This window comes from Salarias fasciatus, chromosome 23, assembly GCF_902148845.1.
Source record: "Salarias fasciatus chromosome 23, fSalaFa1.1, whole genome shotgun sequence".
Taxonomy (NCBI): domain Eukaryota; kingdom Metazoa; phylum Chordata; class Actinopteri; order Blenniiformes; family Blenniidae; genus Salarias; species Salarias fasciatus.
The window spans coordinates 25804913-25819427 of NC_043766.1; the positions used below are offsets into that span (position 1 = coordinate 25804913).

At 44.0% G+C, this 14515-nt stretch overlaps 2 protein-coding genes across 3 annotated transcripts; one reads left to right on the forward strand and one right to left on the reverse strand.

Annotated features, from left to right (window-relative positions):
* Positions 1-1831: 1831 nt before the first annotated feature.
* Positions 1832-10214, reverse strand: paics (phosphoribosylaminoimidazole carboxylase, phosphoribosylaminoimidazole succinocarboxamide synthetase). Of its 2 annotated transcripts, none has more exons than XM_030082638.1 (15): positions 9838-10214; positions 9115-9606; positions 8978-9037; positions 8297-8896; positions 7607-7684; positions 7173-7330; positions 4907-4949; positions 4615-4824; positions 3518-3696; positions 3260-3439; positions 3051-3164; positions 2898-2981; positions 2400-2580; positions 2157-2315; positions 1832-2077 (listed from the first exon to the last, which is right to left on the reverse strand). In XM_030082638.1, exons 1-15 carry the CDS (start codon positions 10175-10177, stop codon positions 1911-1913), a joined length of 3045 nt encoding a protein of 1014 aa, XP_029938498.1. In that variant the 5' UTR covers positions 10178-10214; the 3' UTR covers positions 1832-1910. The 2 variants fall into 2 exon arrangements, with proteins under 2 accessions (XP_029938498.1, XP_029938497.1); XM_030082637.1 differs by having other exon boundaries at positions 9781-10214.
* Positions 5518-14248, forward strand: ppat (phosphoribosyl pyrophosphate amidotransferase). Its single transcript, XM_030082639.1, has 11 exons — positions 5518-5753; positions 10642-10708; positions 10945-11151; positions 12156-12268; positions 12368-12513; positions 12727-12802; positions 12884-13035; positions 13127-13254; positions 13346-13567; positions 13831-13951; positions 14076-14248. Exons 1-11 carry the CDS (start codon positions 5626-5628, stop codon positions 14246-14248), a joined length of 1533 nt encoding a protein of 510 aa, XP_029938499.1. The 5' UTR covers positions 5518-5625.
* Positions 14249-14515: the final 267 nt, after the last annotated feature.

The following is a 14515-nucleotide window of genomic DNA, read 5'->3' on the forward strand; positions in this document are numbered from 1 at the left end:
GTGCTATAATAGAAGTTAAAAAATAAATAACGTAAAATGGTGCCATGATATTCTGACTCATTCCCTTGGCTCCAAACTACTGGAACGAATTGAAAGGTTAAGATTTTGGATTGGTAAAGTGGGCTGCAAGCTCCCTCGTGTGGTTGATAGAAGGTCCTGCAGCTGCGAAGATGAGGGTTTGCATTGAAATAGTCAGAAATGACAAATAGAAGGTGAAGGCTTGTGAAGAGGGACCAGCCACTCTCCATCCCTGTGCATAATTACTTGACAATGGCTCAGATTAAGTGCACTGGGCTTGATTATTAATATAAAGCAACGGTGAGACACATTCATGCAGAAATCCTGTGGATATTCGTGACAAAAATAGAACTCAATCTATACAAACCACTCTTGCAGGGTGCTGAAGGGGCTTTGTTTCACCTTTAATGGGCTCTAAAGATTACACCATTGCTAGCAAAACGACAATTATAAGCATCCTTTAAGGATATCAAATAAATTAAAAAAAAACAACCTTTGCATCTGAAAAGTTGTACTTGAATTATGCATTACCACAGAGAGAGCAAAATGTAACCTTGTTAATCTCCACACACAAGTTGCTATTTATTGCCTTGATCCATTCTATTTTTTTTCACTATCCTTTTATCGCTATCCTAAAGCTGATTTAAAAGAAGGCTGAACAGAGGCAATCAGACGGTTGCCTATCCTGAATGCAAGCTGTAATTAAAGCTAAAGCCTACATTTCTCTGCTACTTTGTTTTTTGTACAGAAAAAATTTGAACATCACAAACAGAGAGAGCATCGCACACATATCTACCAGTGATCACAGTGCCCGCCAGAACTTCTGATGTAAAACTATGGCCAATTTAGGAAAGAAGAAGAAGAAAGAAAAGAAAAAAAACTAGGCAGCTATAATGTCAGCTCCCCGGGACTATCAAAAACTAATAGTAAGGCCGATTAACTGTCAGACGATAAAAACTGAACTTATCTTGGAAAAACTGCCAGATGCTCTCAGTCATGTCTCATTATCTGACAACTCTAAAGCCAAGTAGTAAAGTCAAGTCAAGTAGTTAAAGAGCAAAAACTTTTTAATCTCCTCAGGTCCTTTTCATACTCACAGTAAATGACAGCTGTGGATTAATCTACATAAAGTGTAGGTCTTCATTTTTGCTGTTGTGTGGCATTCACTGTTCTGGCACTATAATGACTCAATTAAATACACATGATTGAAGAAAACATAGATTACTATTAGTGAACGCTGATGAGCCAGGATCTACATGTCATGGGTTTTGGTTTTCGGTCCAATAATCAGTTCGGGAAAACAACCATTACATACTTTTCTGCCCATATTGTTCTACAGTCGTTCTTACTGGAGATTAAAACCAAGCTCAACTTCTTGCAATACCACTTTCTACCACAGGAGAGTGTAGTGAGTCACCACAGTGTGTAGGTCAGGTCCGATTTCATTTCACCTGACCAATAAAATGACTCCCCTTAACTGTACCACAGGGGAAGAAAAAAAAAAAACAAAACATTTCTGCCCTTCTGCATGCTAACCCCTCAGAATGGATGAGATCTTTATACTTTACTAGCATGTTACACAGGATGATTTCCTCGTTATGTCCCAGCCAGAAAAAAGTCACTTGGAAAGTTTAAGTCACCTTGGTTATTTTCCCCACACATGGAAGTTCATCCTACAGGCCACATGACTGAACCTCTGAAGCAGAGGGTCCTCAGTCTCAACATGCCCAGAAGAAGCAACACAGCAATAGTGACAACGTTGGCTGAAACTTTACCGCTACGGCAGGAACAACAAACGCAACAAAGATGTTTTTCCATGCATTTATTGGAATGATGTAGGCTCAAGATGTCTGGAGGAATGACATGATAAACGGCAACATTGAAGTGTCAATTCAGAGAGTGCAGCCCTTCAGCCTTTGGTCAGCCTGCTTGAGTGACACCCATGTGTTCAGCATGGAGGCCCTCAGTCTGCACCACACCAGGTGGTTGGTTAGCCCAAGGATCTGAGCTGCAAACTGGGCTGCAGCCTCAGGAGAGAGGACTGTGGAACAAGCCAGACCTGCAAGGAGGAAAAGAAAATAAGTGCCAGCTCAGTTAATTCACAACCATAAAAGCAACCCTGATCAAGCACGGCTCACCACTTGGCATACGGAGGGATGACCACACGTCCTGCGCTCCCCAGTCTTGAGAGAGGGGAGGACAGTTGATGACGGGACACGCAGTGTTTCCAGACATCATGGGACCAAGGCCGTTGCTTCTGCCGGCAACGGCCACAAACACGGTGGGAACGCCATCGCCTGCGGAAAACGCACGAGAGGTTATGAGATGCAACATCTCATTTCTGATCAAATTAGTGATCGAGCGTCAGAATGAAGCTGTACCTTCATATTGTGCTTTGATGCGTAGAGTCTCGTCTGGACCCTTGTGAGCCGAGGTGACCCTCAGGAAACAGGGGATCCCGTAGAAGGCACAGCCCCTCTTGATCTTCTCACAGTGGCTCATGTCGGTCACGGAGCCCATCAGGACCACCACCCTGCCGTTGATCTCGTTCTTCTGCAGTAGCTTTAAAAAAATACAGGTGATCTATTAGTACTCTGTCATGCTTTCAGAGTACATTGATGAAGTCAATATAAATTGCACATGGGAGTCTGTAATTCCATTCCTCCTGCATGTTTTAGGTTGACACTCTGAGATTTCTGTTTGGAATGGAAAGTGCATTGTATTATTATTATTAGGTCCCTCCCAGTTGTGGCACACCTGCTGTAATGAGGGCTCATTAAAAGCTTGAGACAACAATAGATGCGTGCTGAAGCAACAAGACGTTTACAATATAAAATTAAAAAAGCCAAAAAAAGTTGATTAAAATATGGTGAGCGTACCGCGACCCTGTCGGCGACCCATTCGAAGTTTCCCTTCACCATTTGTAGTGCGTCAGGCGTAACTTCTCCCAGGTCTCGGTACACCTAGACATTAAAGAAATTAGGAACAGAAGACTCAAGCCTTTATTTTTATTCTCAACATGTAGCACTTACCTGCTTGTCCTTTTGCTGGCTCCGATCTCCAGACGGCCACAGCCTCCATGAATCATTGTCAATCACGTCCGCCAGCAAGATGTCCCCACCTGTCACACTCACTCCAAATTCAATCTGCAAGAACAGATAAACCATTTTAAAGTTTAAGGCTCTGCAGACCGGTTTCAGTGTCAGACTAACCAGCAGAGGGCGACTCTTCCGTTTCTCACCTTCAAATCAACCAGGGTGCAGTTCTGTGAGGCCCAGGCCTTTTCCAGGATCTCAAACACGGCCACAGTGGTGTGGGTCATGATGTCTAGCTCACACTGGCCAATAGTGACTCCACCCGGCTTGAACTTGGCCGCGAGCACCTGCTCCTCCGACCACTGAGGATCATTATTTTCATCGTCCTGTCAAAGAGAAACAAAGCAATTAGATCCATGCCAAGATTTCAACATAAAAAACAAAAAACGCCCATTGAGACTCACCTTGAGGAACAGCTCAACCTTCGGGGGGCTGAAACGGTAGCCTTCTTTGACCCCTGGATTCCTCTTGAGGAAGGAACCGGTTGCCACCCTCCGACACACAAACTCAATGGGAATCATCTCACAGTTGATTGCGAAGAATGAAATGTCCTCGTGCTGCCTCACAAAAGCAGTCTTGATTCCTGTAATGAGAGGAACTGCTAAATCAGCCTCAGATGCTAAACCCCACAAAAGACTCACCCACAACTCCTCACTTATTGAAGTGCATAAAGAGCAAAGGAGGAAATCTACAGCTTCAGGATCCTTTTGTTACCCACTTAACAGAGCAGTTTATAGACTTCTCAGGGAGAAAAGACTGTTTCAACTCAAAATTAAATTACAGATAAATGGTTGGGATGCAATTACTCACGTTTTGGTAAATTAACTGAGCACAACTTCATGTCACAAGACACCAGCAGGTCAGCTGACACATTAATGAGTGCCATGTAGTGAAAACTGAGCAGACTACAGAGAACTGAAACTTTAAAGCAAGGCAGGAGGCCATTCAGTAAAATAAATACATGCCAGACACACAAGTGGCGAGTCACTTCATGCATGAACACTGGGGCTATGGAGAAATAATTGTGTACAACGTTACAATGACTCGCTGCAACAACCTGTGATTGAAAGCAATATTGCAAGACAGGTCAAGTAGAAACAAGAGTGACACAAAGTACTTCTGAACTATTTCTAATGTTTAGTTCAGAAGGATAAGGATTTCCTAGTTGAAAGTTTTAGTTGTTGACATTAGCGATTAAACAAAATTTGGGAGTGAAAAGTTCAACAGGTCAAAGTTGGGAGTTTTCTACCCGACCATTGGAACTCTCATCTCCTCAGTCTGGGCCGAGACCACCCTTTGATGCGGAGAGGACAAACACTGCAGCGTTACTAACTCACTGATGGGCAGGTGTGTCAAACCGCGGCCCCGTGTGACCTGGGAGCAGCGTGCAGGGCTGCGGAGTCCCACACCCCCGAGCTCAAGTCTGGTGGAGCAGACCTGAGGCTGAGTCTGGCACAACCTCCTCCCCATGCTGAATCTTTGTGCATGAATCCGTCCTCACCTGCCACGTGCAGCAGACTGAACACGATGACCGTCGTATTATTGGCGATGGCAGCTTTGCCCTCCATCTGGTCTTTCCTTGCGGCATTCCCGGCGGTGATCTGGTTCTTGGACTGGACCAGAATCAAGCCTGGTTCGTTCTTCAGCTCGAAGAGCTCCTTGGTCTTGCCCTCCCTGACTTTTTTGCCAACTACATAATCCGACTGCAAGGCTACTCACAAGAAGAAAAAAAAAGTTGCAGTTTAGTTTTGGCGGAGGACTTGGAGTGGTGCACGCGCTCGTGCTGCACTCACCTGTGGTAAAGGCCATGGTTGGGGTCTTCAGTGGTGGAGGGTCCTGGAAGAGAACAGAATGGCGACGTGAACTCCGGCTGCAGCGCGAGGCGTCGGGCTGGTGGCGAAGGAAGGAGGGAAACTGGGCGTTTATCAAGCCCCCGACAGCAAATCACGGCCAGCCAGACAATTGAACGACCAATCACAGCGCCGGACTGATCGCCGTGTGGGCGGGAAAGTTTCCTAGTCAAATATTTACAGGACGTTAAACTTTTGGGAGAGTTTCTCCCAAAGTGCCTCCATTTTCTGTTTGAGGAGGGGATCGATTCATGAAAAGCTCCCACCGGGCCAAAGACTCTTCAGTCCTGATCTGATCTGTGGAGCAGATCCAGGACAGTCACCCCACCACCACGTGTCTCTCTCTCCATCATCACACTTGATTAAATCAGACTTTTAATCAGTTCACGATAATAGTTATACTAAAACCCGTCTTTGTTTCTTTCTAGAGTTTTTGTTTTTTTTTTTTTTGTTTTTTTTTTTTTAAGGCGGACTCGTGATTATTGTGTTCCACTTGAACATAGTTGTGTTGTTTTAACAAGCCACGTGTTCCACTACGGTGAACCACGTGGTCGTTCGCCCGCTTGAACGCGCCCCGTGTGTACAGAGCAAAACTGCCCATCAAGTCGCAGCTTGGACCGACAGAGAGTTGGACGGACGGACGGGAGGACAGCGGCGGCTTCATGGAGTTTGAGGAGTCCGGTATCGGAGAAGAGTGCGGGGTGTTCGGATGCGTCGCAGCGGGAGATTGGCCCACTCAGCTGGAAGTGGCGCAGGTTTTAACGCTGGGACTAGTGGCGTTACAACACAGGTGAGTGTGTGTGTGTGTGTGTGTGTGTGTGTGTGTGTGTGTGTGTGTGGTGTGTGTGTGTGTGTGTGTGTGTGTGTGTGTGTGTGTGTGTGTGTGTGTGGGTTTTAGGGGGTGTGTGTGGAAGTTTGCAGTTTCCAAGAAGTGATCACCTTTGCCTTACTGACCAATCAATCCATGCAAACATGAAGCAGTTTAACACTTTTTTAAATGCCTTTTTCCATTTCTTCCCTCCTCTAAAGAAGTTTAGACTGTCCAGGTCATTTAAACTGGGATGGCCATGCCCCTGCATCTATCTTTTTCTCTTTTTTTTCCAACACAAAATATTGCGGTACGATGGCAGTGTGCAAATATTAAATCTACTCATCGATCTTCATTTGCAGAGCAACTTTCGTGCAGTGAAATGAAACTGTCATTAATGTTCCTGTTGTAGTTGCAATTAAAGATTTAAGGTCTGATGTGGGGCTTTGGACTCTTTTGATTGTTTGAAGCTGCAATTTGTTCTCCCAAAATTACACGCAGAGTAATTTTTGTTCAACAATCTCATATCGGTTTTCCAATTTCAGGCAAATGTTGAGTCGGGCAATAAATAGCAGCTAATAGCTTGTCTTATTCTAAAAGTTGCAGATCAAAATTTGATGATCATTGCCTTAGATTGAGAACTGGATTGTTGAGTCTCTGGTCCAAGGTTGGCGCCTGAGAGTATTCATAAATACTCTATTTGTCACATAGTGTTAGTCATAAACTGTTCTCCTCTGATTGTGTCACACTGCCTTTTGCTGTCACAGAACATTACTGGCATAGCTAATTTATCTAAGGGATTCATTGTAGGTTCACTTTTTTAAGTTATTAATTGATTAGTTTTCCAAGTCAGGGTTACAAAACCTACTAAAAAACAAACAAAACAAAAAAAGAAGAAAAAACTCATTTAACAAGTATTGTGACTGTTCAGTGTCTTGCTGGGGTTGTACATCTGCTTTCATGAAAGAAAGAAAAATATGGTATGATGTATTGTTTCCCACATGCTGACATGTTTATGAGGCCCTTTAGAGTTAAGGAAATATTTGTCTTATCTTCAAAGATAATTGGATAAATCTGAAGCAGTTATGTACTGGAAGCATGATACTGTCCTGCAAAATACAGCCACATAATGAATAATACTTTTGTGACAATAGGAAAACATTTTTTGAACTGAGTTGATTATAGTGAGTTGCACTGAACCTCCAGTTTCCTAAAGAAAAACTTGTCTCAGATAAAACATGACAATTGGTTGCAACTGATTTTTTTTTTTTTTTTTTTTTTTTTTAGCCTCTTATTCATTTATATGCTCCAGCTCCTAAAAATGACACAAACCTGCCATCATTCAGTTAACTTTGGTTGTGTGTAGTTTGTTTGTTAGTGGGTCACAGGATATTTTATTACCTGTCTCTCCCGGGATGAATCAGTCGAGGCCATTGAGCAGACTGAGTTGATCTTTATTATTGGAATGTGATCCTGCTCTTCTTTGCACTGTGTCGCAGGTTTTTGGCCAAGGTCATGGCCCGTGTTTTTCCTTTTGGGTGATGTGTGAAGAACAGGGTCTGAAAATGAAGCACAAAGGTCAAACCTTCTGCTGGACTGCAGTGTTTTACATTTTCATCAATACCTAAACATTGCTTGGTTCCTCTTAGACATACAAAGACGCCCTTTTCATACGACAGACTCCATCATGTGTTTTGCCATTTGTTAGCAGTTACAAGCATTCGGTTATCAATAATTTGATTAAGGGGCTCCGTGCTGATCACGGGACTGAGTGGGAGGTTACAAAGGCTTCAGTCAATTGTGCACATCATGTGACAGGCAAAGTGATTGCAGACCTTGATCTGGAGCTTTCCTCTTCATTCCTCTGTTTGCTGAGTTGTGGTTGTCTTTTCCATCCTTAGTCTCAGCAGTGCCTGCAAGTGCAACATAAAATTTTGTTGCAATTAAAAACATAGACAGAAAATAATTTTTGTATTTACTTATTCAGTGAAAGTGAGATTTAACAGAGACATGCGTGAAGCTATGATTCGGAATAGAACTGAAATACTTTCATGCCAGAGGGAAATTCTTGTAACTTGGTTCCACACAGAGTAGCAGTTAAAATATCAATAAGGAAGAGCACAGATAAATAAGTAATATTAAATGTTAATATTTAATGGAACATTTTTAAACTGCTTTGCTGCCTGATTGTAATATACTCAGTTTTGAGATGGAAGTTTGCATTTATTTATATATGTATATTTTTCATATCGAATTATGTAATTTTGTGTGTGTATTTCTATTGTTTCCTTTTGTGAAATGATATTATTTACTTGGTCTAATACACCCTTTCATGAATATTCAATGAATACAGTATAAAGCTACAATGAAACTAAGATTGAATGAAAATGTAATTTAAAACTGTGGACCCTTCTATGTCTATTTTGCACTGTCTGCTTTAATCGAAACTGATCAGTGCATACTTTGCTTGCAGTACTTATTATCTTCATTACGAGACATAAATACGTGATGGATTTTTTGCTTACTCATTAGTTTGTGGTGTTGATCCAAGTGATGGCCCTTGGCTTTTTGGATCCTCGTCGCTTCAGTCTGTGTTGTGACGTTGTGATTGAGAATTGAAATGGTTTTGGTTCTGTACTCTGGCGTTCCCACCATTACTGTCTCTGCATTTGTCAGAAAGATGGCAACAGGGTCCCCTTTCTCCTCGCAGCCATCCACCTCCACGAGCCTGCTGGAGTCAGCGGCTCCTGTCTCATCCGGTGAGCCGTTAACTATGTGATTCATGATGGCGTCCACTTCGTCGTAGAACTTCATGATGCGTCTCGGGTCAGCTTCATCAGTCTTTCCCCTTTGCAGCGAGCGGTACAGGTACTTGAGGTTTTTGTACTTGGTGTGACACTGTTTCCAGTCGCGCTCGATGCCTTGCTGCATCAACCTGTTGGAAATCTGGACGAAGATGTCCTTTTTTCTGGTGGAGCTTTCCAGTTGCCTGCACACGCGCTCGTCAGACCAGACTTGAATAAAAGCTTGGACCTCTTGGTCACTCCAGTTTCGACCCGTGTCTGACACTGTGACGACGTGGAACTGGTCGGAGCCGGATGAGTCTGTGTGCATCAGATTGGCATCTGGATAGAATAAAGACAGAGAGAAGTTTACTTAAGTTGATAAACTTACACAAGCACGTGAGCGGATTTCTCCCGGTGTACCTGTGCTTCTCCACTTTGCTTCAGTGTCTCCATCGACCTCATTTTCGTCACTGTATTCATCTGATGATGAAAGAACAAAATGATTTTTCAAAGCTGAGAAGCAATACTGTACCACGAGTTGCAAATTGAATACATACCATCGTCAATTTCTATGACAACCTCGCCCTCTGAGGCCGTCAGTGGCCCCACGTGGCTCATGAAAGCTGGCAGCTTCACAGCCTCTCCATTATACAACCTCTTCTGCATTTCCATGGCACCATTTTCCAGTTCCTGGTCCAGCAATATGGCCTCCACCTCATCGAAAAACTTCATGTATTTCCCTGGGTTCCCTGCAACGCTGCCCCCTGCAGCTTGAGCACTCTTGGCCGTCTTGTAGTCGTACTTCAGGTTCTTGTATTTGGTACGGCATTGCTTCCAGTTGCGCACCACCCCAAAGTTTCTCTGCATCTGGCGGGCCATTTCTTGGAAGATGGACTTGTTGCGCAGAGTGCTCTTCAGGCGCCCACGGATGCTCTTGTCAGCCCAGACGCACAGCAGCGCTCGAATTTCATCATCCGTCCAATGGCGACCGCCCTCTTCTGCCACATTGGTGTTGTAAAGAACACTTGGTTGGAGTTGGGTCTTGACATCTGTACAGAAAGTTTAGATTTTAAACATACAATGAAAATTATTGTTTTTTTTTTTTTTTCAGATTTCTTTCAAGTCAAAAACAAACTTTTGTCACAATTTGTCTGGCTCCCTTTCAGTTAATGTCATAAAAATTTAATGCTCCATGTCAGTTTTTGGGTTTATCCTACATTTACCTTCCTGCATTGAGATAGTGACTGAAGAATCGTAGATTCCTCTTTCAGTGCCCACACCTTCCAAATCTTCCTCCCAGCCCTCCACCGGCTTTGCATCCATTCCCTGGTTGTAGTCTGTCGAAGTGCCTGCAGCAGCGTCGGGCTTCCTGTCCTTAAGTCCCAGGCTCCTGCATTTGGCCTGACACTCCCTCCAACTGCGCAGCACGCTGAGCCGTCTCAGGCGCTCTGAAATCAACTCGAATGTGGCTCTGCCCTCTGCTACGTGCTGAGCCGCTACCTCGTCCCACACTGACACTAGAGCTATCTGCTCTGCCTCCCCCCACTGCCTTTCCGCCAAGCCTTTGTCCTCCTCCATTTTTCTTTCACCTCCCCTTTGTCTCTCTGCTCCTCTCTCCATATTCTGAGCTGACCTGGAAACGCTTTTTTTTTCTCTCCCCGGCCCCTTGTGTCTCCACTGCCCAGTTCCCTAGGCAACCAGACGGTTAAGCCTGAAAGCAACGCCTCCATGCTCGAAAGCAGCCTTACCACTGGCTTAAGCTGTGTGCCGAGGGGGTGGGACCAACAGTAATCTGAGAAGCAGCTTAGTAAATGGGTTGAAACTGCAGCAAGGCGACTCTCCATATATGGGAGCTGCACTGCAGAGAGGCGCTCTCTATTTTTTCAATTCCTTTTCTGACTCCTTCTCGTCAAACCAGTTTAATCTTCCCCCCCAAGGCTCTAAGCAAAAGCGTCAGGATGTGAACACATGGATTCATGTTTAGTCCTGCAGAGATTAAAAACAAAACAAGAATGATGTGATTAAAACGGTCTCTTCCCATTGGCATGTTTCAGTTTGTACTGTGATTGTTTGCTTCCCCACAGAGGTCAAGAGAGCGCTGGGATTGTAACAAGTAATGGAGCGAGCCCCCCTACGTATGCCACACATAAGGTAACACTGAATTGTGACTTCAAGCTCCTTCTGCGAATACACAAATCTGTTCAACTCGCAATGTTATGCATTTGAGCTGTTTTACAAGCTTCTCTGTGAATTAATCCTCATTATTATAATCACACCCACAGACTCCCAGGATTACATTAAACATGACTATTAAGGCCTCTGCAGTTCCCTGATTTTCACCCTTAAATCATTTTGGTTCCTTAGTCCTTTTTTTTTTCTTTTTCTAGGGTATGGGATTAGTGAACACTGCTTTCCCACCCGAGGCTCTCCTGAAACTGCGCCATGGTAACCTGGGTATTTGTCATACACGTTATTCAACCACGGGGATCTCGGAGCTGCAGAACTGCCAGCCCTTTGTGGTGGACACGCTGCATGGCAAGATCGCTGTGGCGCACAACGGGGAGCTGGTGAATGCCTCAGCCCTGCGGAAGAAGGTGAGAACAGACTCCCGCTTATCCAGATGATTTGTTGCACATTTTAGTGCCCCTTCTTGACTGCTCTTTGTTCAGCCCTCGTTAGCAAGCTTGATGCATCTATCAGTCTCTTCAATAAAAATGATAACATTCAGAAAAAACTTCAGTGTTATTTGGATTATCAAGGTATTGCCACTAGTCAAACTCCTTTTAAAATGTAGTATACACACACACACACACACACACACACACACACACACACACACACACACACACACACACACAAAGAAACCAAAATAAAGTTAGCCACTAAAACCATCTGGTTTGTCAGATTAATTCACATTTAAATTATCTGCTGGCATCTTTATGCATGCAGCAACACGGATGTTTTTGACAATGATTCATATGTCTATGTAAGCAATAATTAAGTTGTGAACTAATGTGTTGCTTGTATAATTATTGTTATTATATTATTATGTATGACTTTTAGGAGGGATATGCTTTCTTCATGTATTCATTTCCTCTGCGGGGAACTCTAGGAGGTTTTTTTTGTGTGTGTTTGGTGTTGAATGTGAAGTACATTATGAATTGGTTTATATTAAACAAAAGGTAAAGATTGAGACCACTAAAAAGACCATGTTTTTTTTTTGTTTTTTTTTTTTTGATAACCAAGGCATTTGTTACTGAGCATTTGTTTGCCTGATTTAAAAAGTCCCTGCTGTACTCATGTGGTCAGCAGCCACTTCTTTAGATTGATATGTACTTCACGTTTGATTGTACAATAGCTTTGCCTTAAGTGGATCAATGTTGACAAAAGGATTAGTTTTGCTTCCGGTTTTACTTTGCAGGGGTATTTGACTGGAAAGTATTATAATTTGTTTCAAATGATAAACAAACATCTAAATGATATGAAAGCCTTGACCTCTTTTCATCTGTTATATTGATAAAGTCACAATTTGTTTTCGAGCTGTTGTACGGGATCTTATGAGACAATAAAAGTGATCTGGTAATTACTCATTGTTCAGGTTATGCGTCACGGAGTGGGCCTCTCCACCAGCTCCGACAGCGAACTCATCACCCAGCTGCTGGCACTGACTCCACCTATGGAGGAGCTGGACTCTCCGGACTGGGTTGCCAGGTCAGTGTCAGAAACACAAGCTCCTGATATGTTTGCCTTTCTTTCTAAGCATTCGGCATAATTTCACACCCTTTTTTTTTTAATTTTGTTGCATCGTAGAATTAAAAACCTCATGACTGAGACCCCAACGTCGTACTCTCTGCTGGTCATGTACAAAGATGTTATTTATGCGGTGCGGGACCCGTATGGAAATCGGCCCCTCTGCATCGGACAGCTGGTTCCCATCTCTAAACTGCACAGTACAGGTACTGAAGACATCTTCATTACGCGCAGTACTTCAAAATGACTCAAAGATTCCATTGCCATGTTTGAAGGGGCCACCGTTTCACAGTGAAATATGGGGCTCCGCAGGACTTATTCTGGGGATTCAACCGAGCTTTTTTGGAGTGCTTCATTTACAGGTACGATTACTTCAGAGCCTTTGGGTTGATCACATTGATTGTTTGTTCCCTCATCAGGAGAAGGGAAGGAGGAGGACACCGAGGGCTGGGTTGTGTCTTCAGAGTCATGCAGCTTCCAGTCGATTGGCGCCAAGTGAGCCTTTGTCACGTTTTTCTTTTCGTTTACAGCAGCAATCTGCAGTGCTGTGTCGTCACGCTCTTTTCTGTTTCCCAGGTATTACCGAGAGGTCTTACCCGGAGAAATCGTGCAGATCTCCAGGCACGGCATCAAGTCTCTCACGGTCGTCCCTCGGCCCGAGGGAGAACTCCCAGCCTTCTGCATTTTTGAATATGTTTATTTTGCCAGGCCAGATTCGATTTTCGAAGGTATGAATGCTTATTTTATATGACTCACTGAATAATTTCTCTATATTCACTGTACATCTACCAGACTAGTTAAAATATGAACGTCCTGCAGGTCAGATGGTCTACACCGTGAGGCAGCGCTGTGGTCGCCAGTTGGCCATTGAGGCTCCGACAGATGCGGACGTGGTCAGCACTGTTCCGGAGTCTGCCACCCCTGCCGCTCTCGGCTACGCTCAGCAGGTTTGTTTGGAACCGTTGTGCCCTGAAGTGATCAGTAAATCTTGGTCTTTCAATGAAGGGACTCTCTCCTCCATGCTCTCTTCTGTTTCAGTCTGGGCTTCCGTACATAGAGGTCCTGTGCAAGAACCGCTACGTGGGGAGAACGTTCATTCAGCCGAATACGCGCCTGAGGCAGCTCGGAGTGGCCAAGAAGTTCGGAGCTCTGACAGACAACTTTGCAGGGAAACGCGTGGTGCTTATAGATGACTCCATCGTCAGAGGAAACACCATCTCGCCCATCATTAAACTGCTGAAGGAAGCTGGTGCAACAGAGGTTGGTCGATTGAAGTTTAGCTTGTTTTGAGAATCCACAGTGGAGTTTCTGCATAATAATTTAGCCATCGGTGTACAAACACTGATCTATCCATTCAGCTGAGATGATGCACTTCCTTATTTATATAAATAAGAAGATATAAAACCACAAAATGATTTATTGAGGCATCAAACTGATGTCCTTTTCAGGGGTGTCGTCAGTTTTTGGTCCATTAGGCTGACACTAAACTAGGCTCTTAAATTTGCCTTTCTAATCCCGTCCAGGTCCACATCAGGGTGGCGTCCCCTCCAATTATGTTTCCTTGTTACATGGGCATTAATATTCCTACAAAGGAGGAGCTTATTGCCAACAAGCCCGAGTTCCAGGACATCGCTGGTTATATTGGTAAAGTATCAGTACATGATGAGTATATAATCACTTCATTTGCCGCCACAGACCTGTAATATGTTTCACAACTGAAACACACCTCAGAGGACAAACTCCAATTAATAAAATTACTGCCGCACAGGTGCTGACAGTGTTTCGTACCTGTCTGTGGAGGGTCTGGTATCAGCCGTCCAGGAGGGGATTGCTTTCCACCAGGAGAAGGACAAGATCGACTCCAGTAACCAGTCCAGCAAGAGCGTGGGCCACTGCACTGCCTGCCTGACTGGGAAATATCCAGTGGAGCTGGAGTGGTAGCATCCAGCTGGAGACCCGCATGTTCTGCAGACTTCCCAAACTTCATAAGACAATCCAATCTAAAGGACTCAAATTAGACGTTGCAAAAGTGCAGCACGTTGTTTTTCTCCTGCTTCAAACTTCCAGCAAGCTACTGAACGTTGTTTCCTTACCTCTGCAGCGCTGATGGTGGTGGGTGTGTGAGTGTGCGTGTTTGTGTTGATAGTCATGTGTATTGTGTTACTGTTGTTGGTAAGATTTTTTTTGTCGTGTATCATGTCAGAAAAA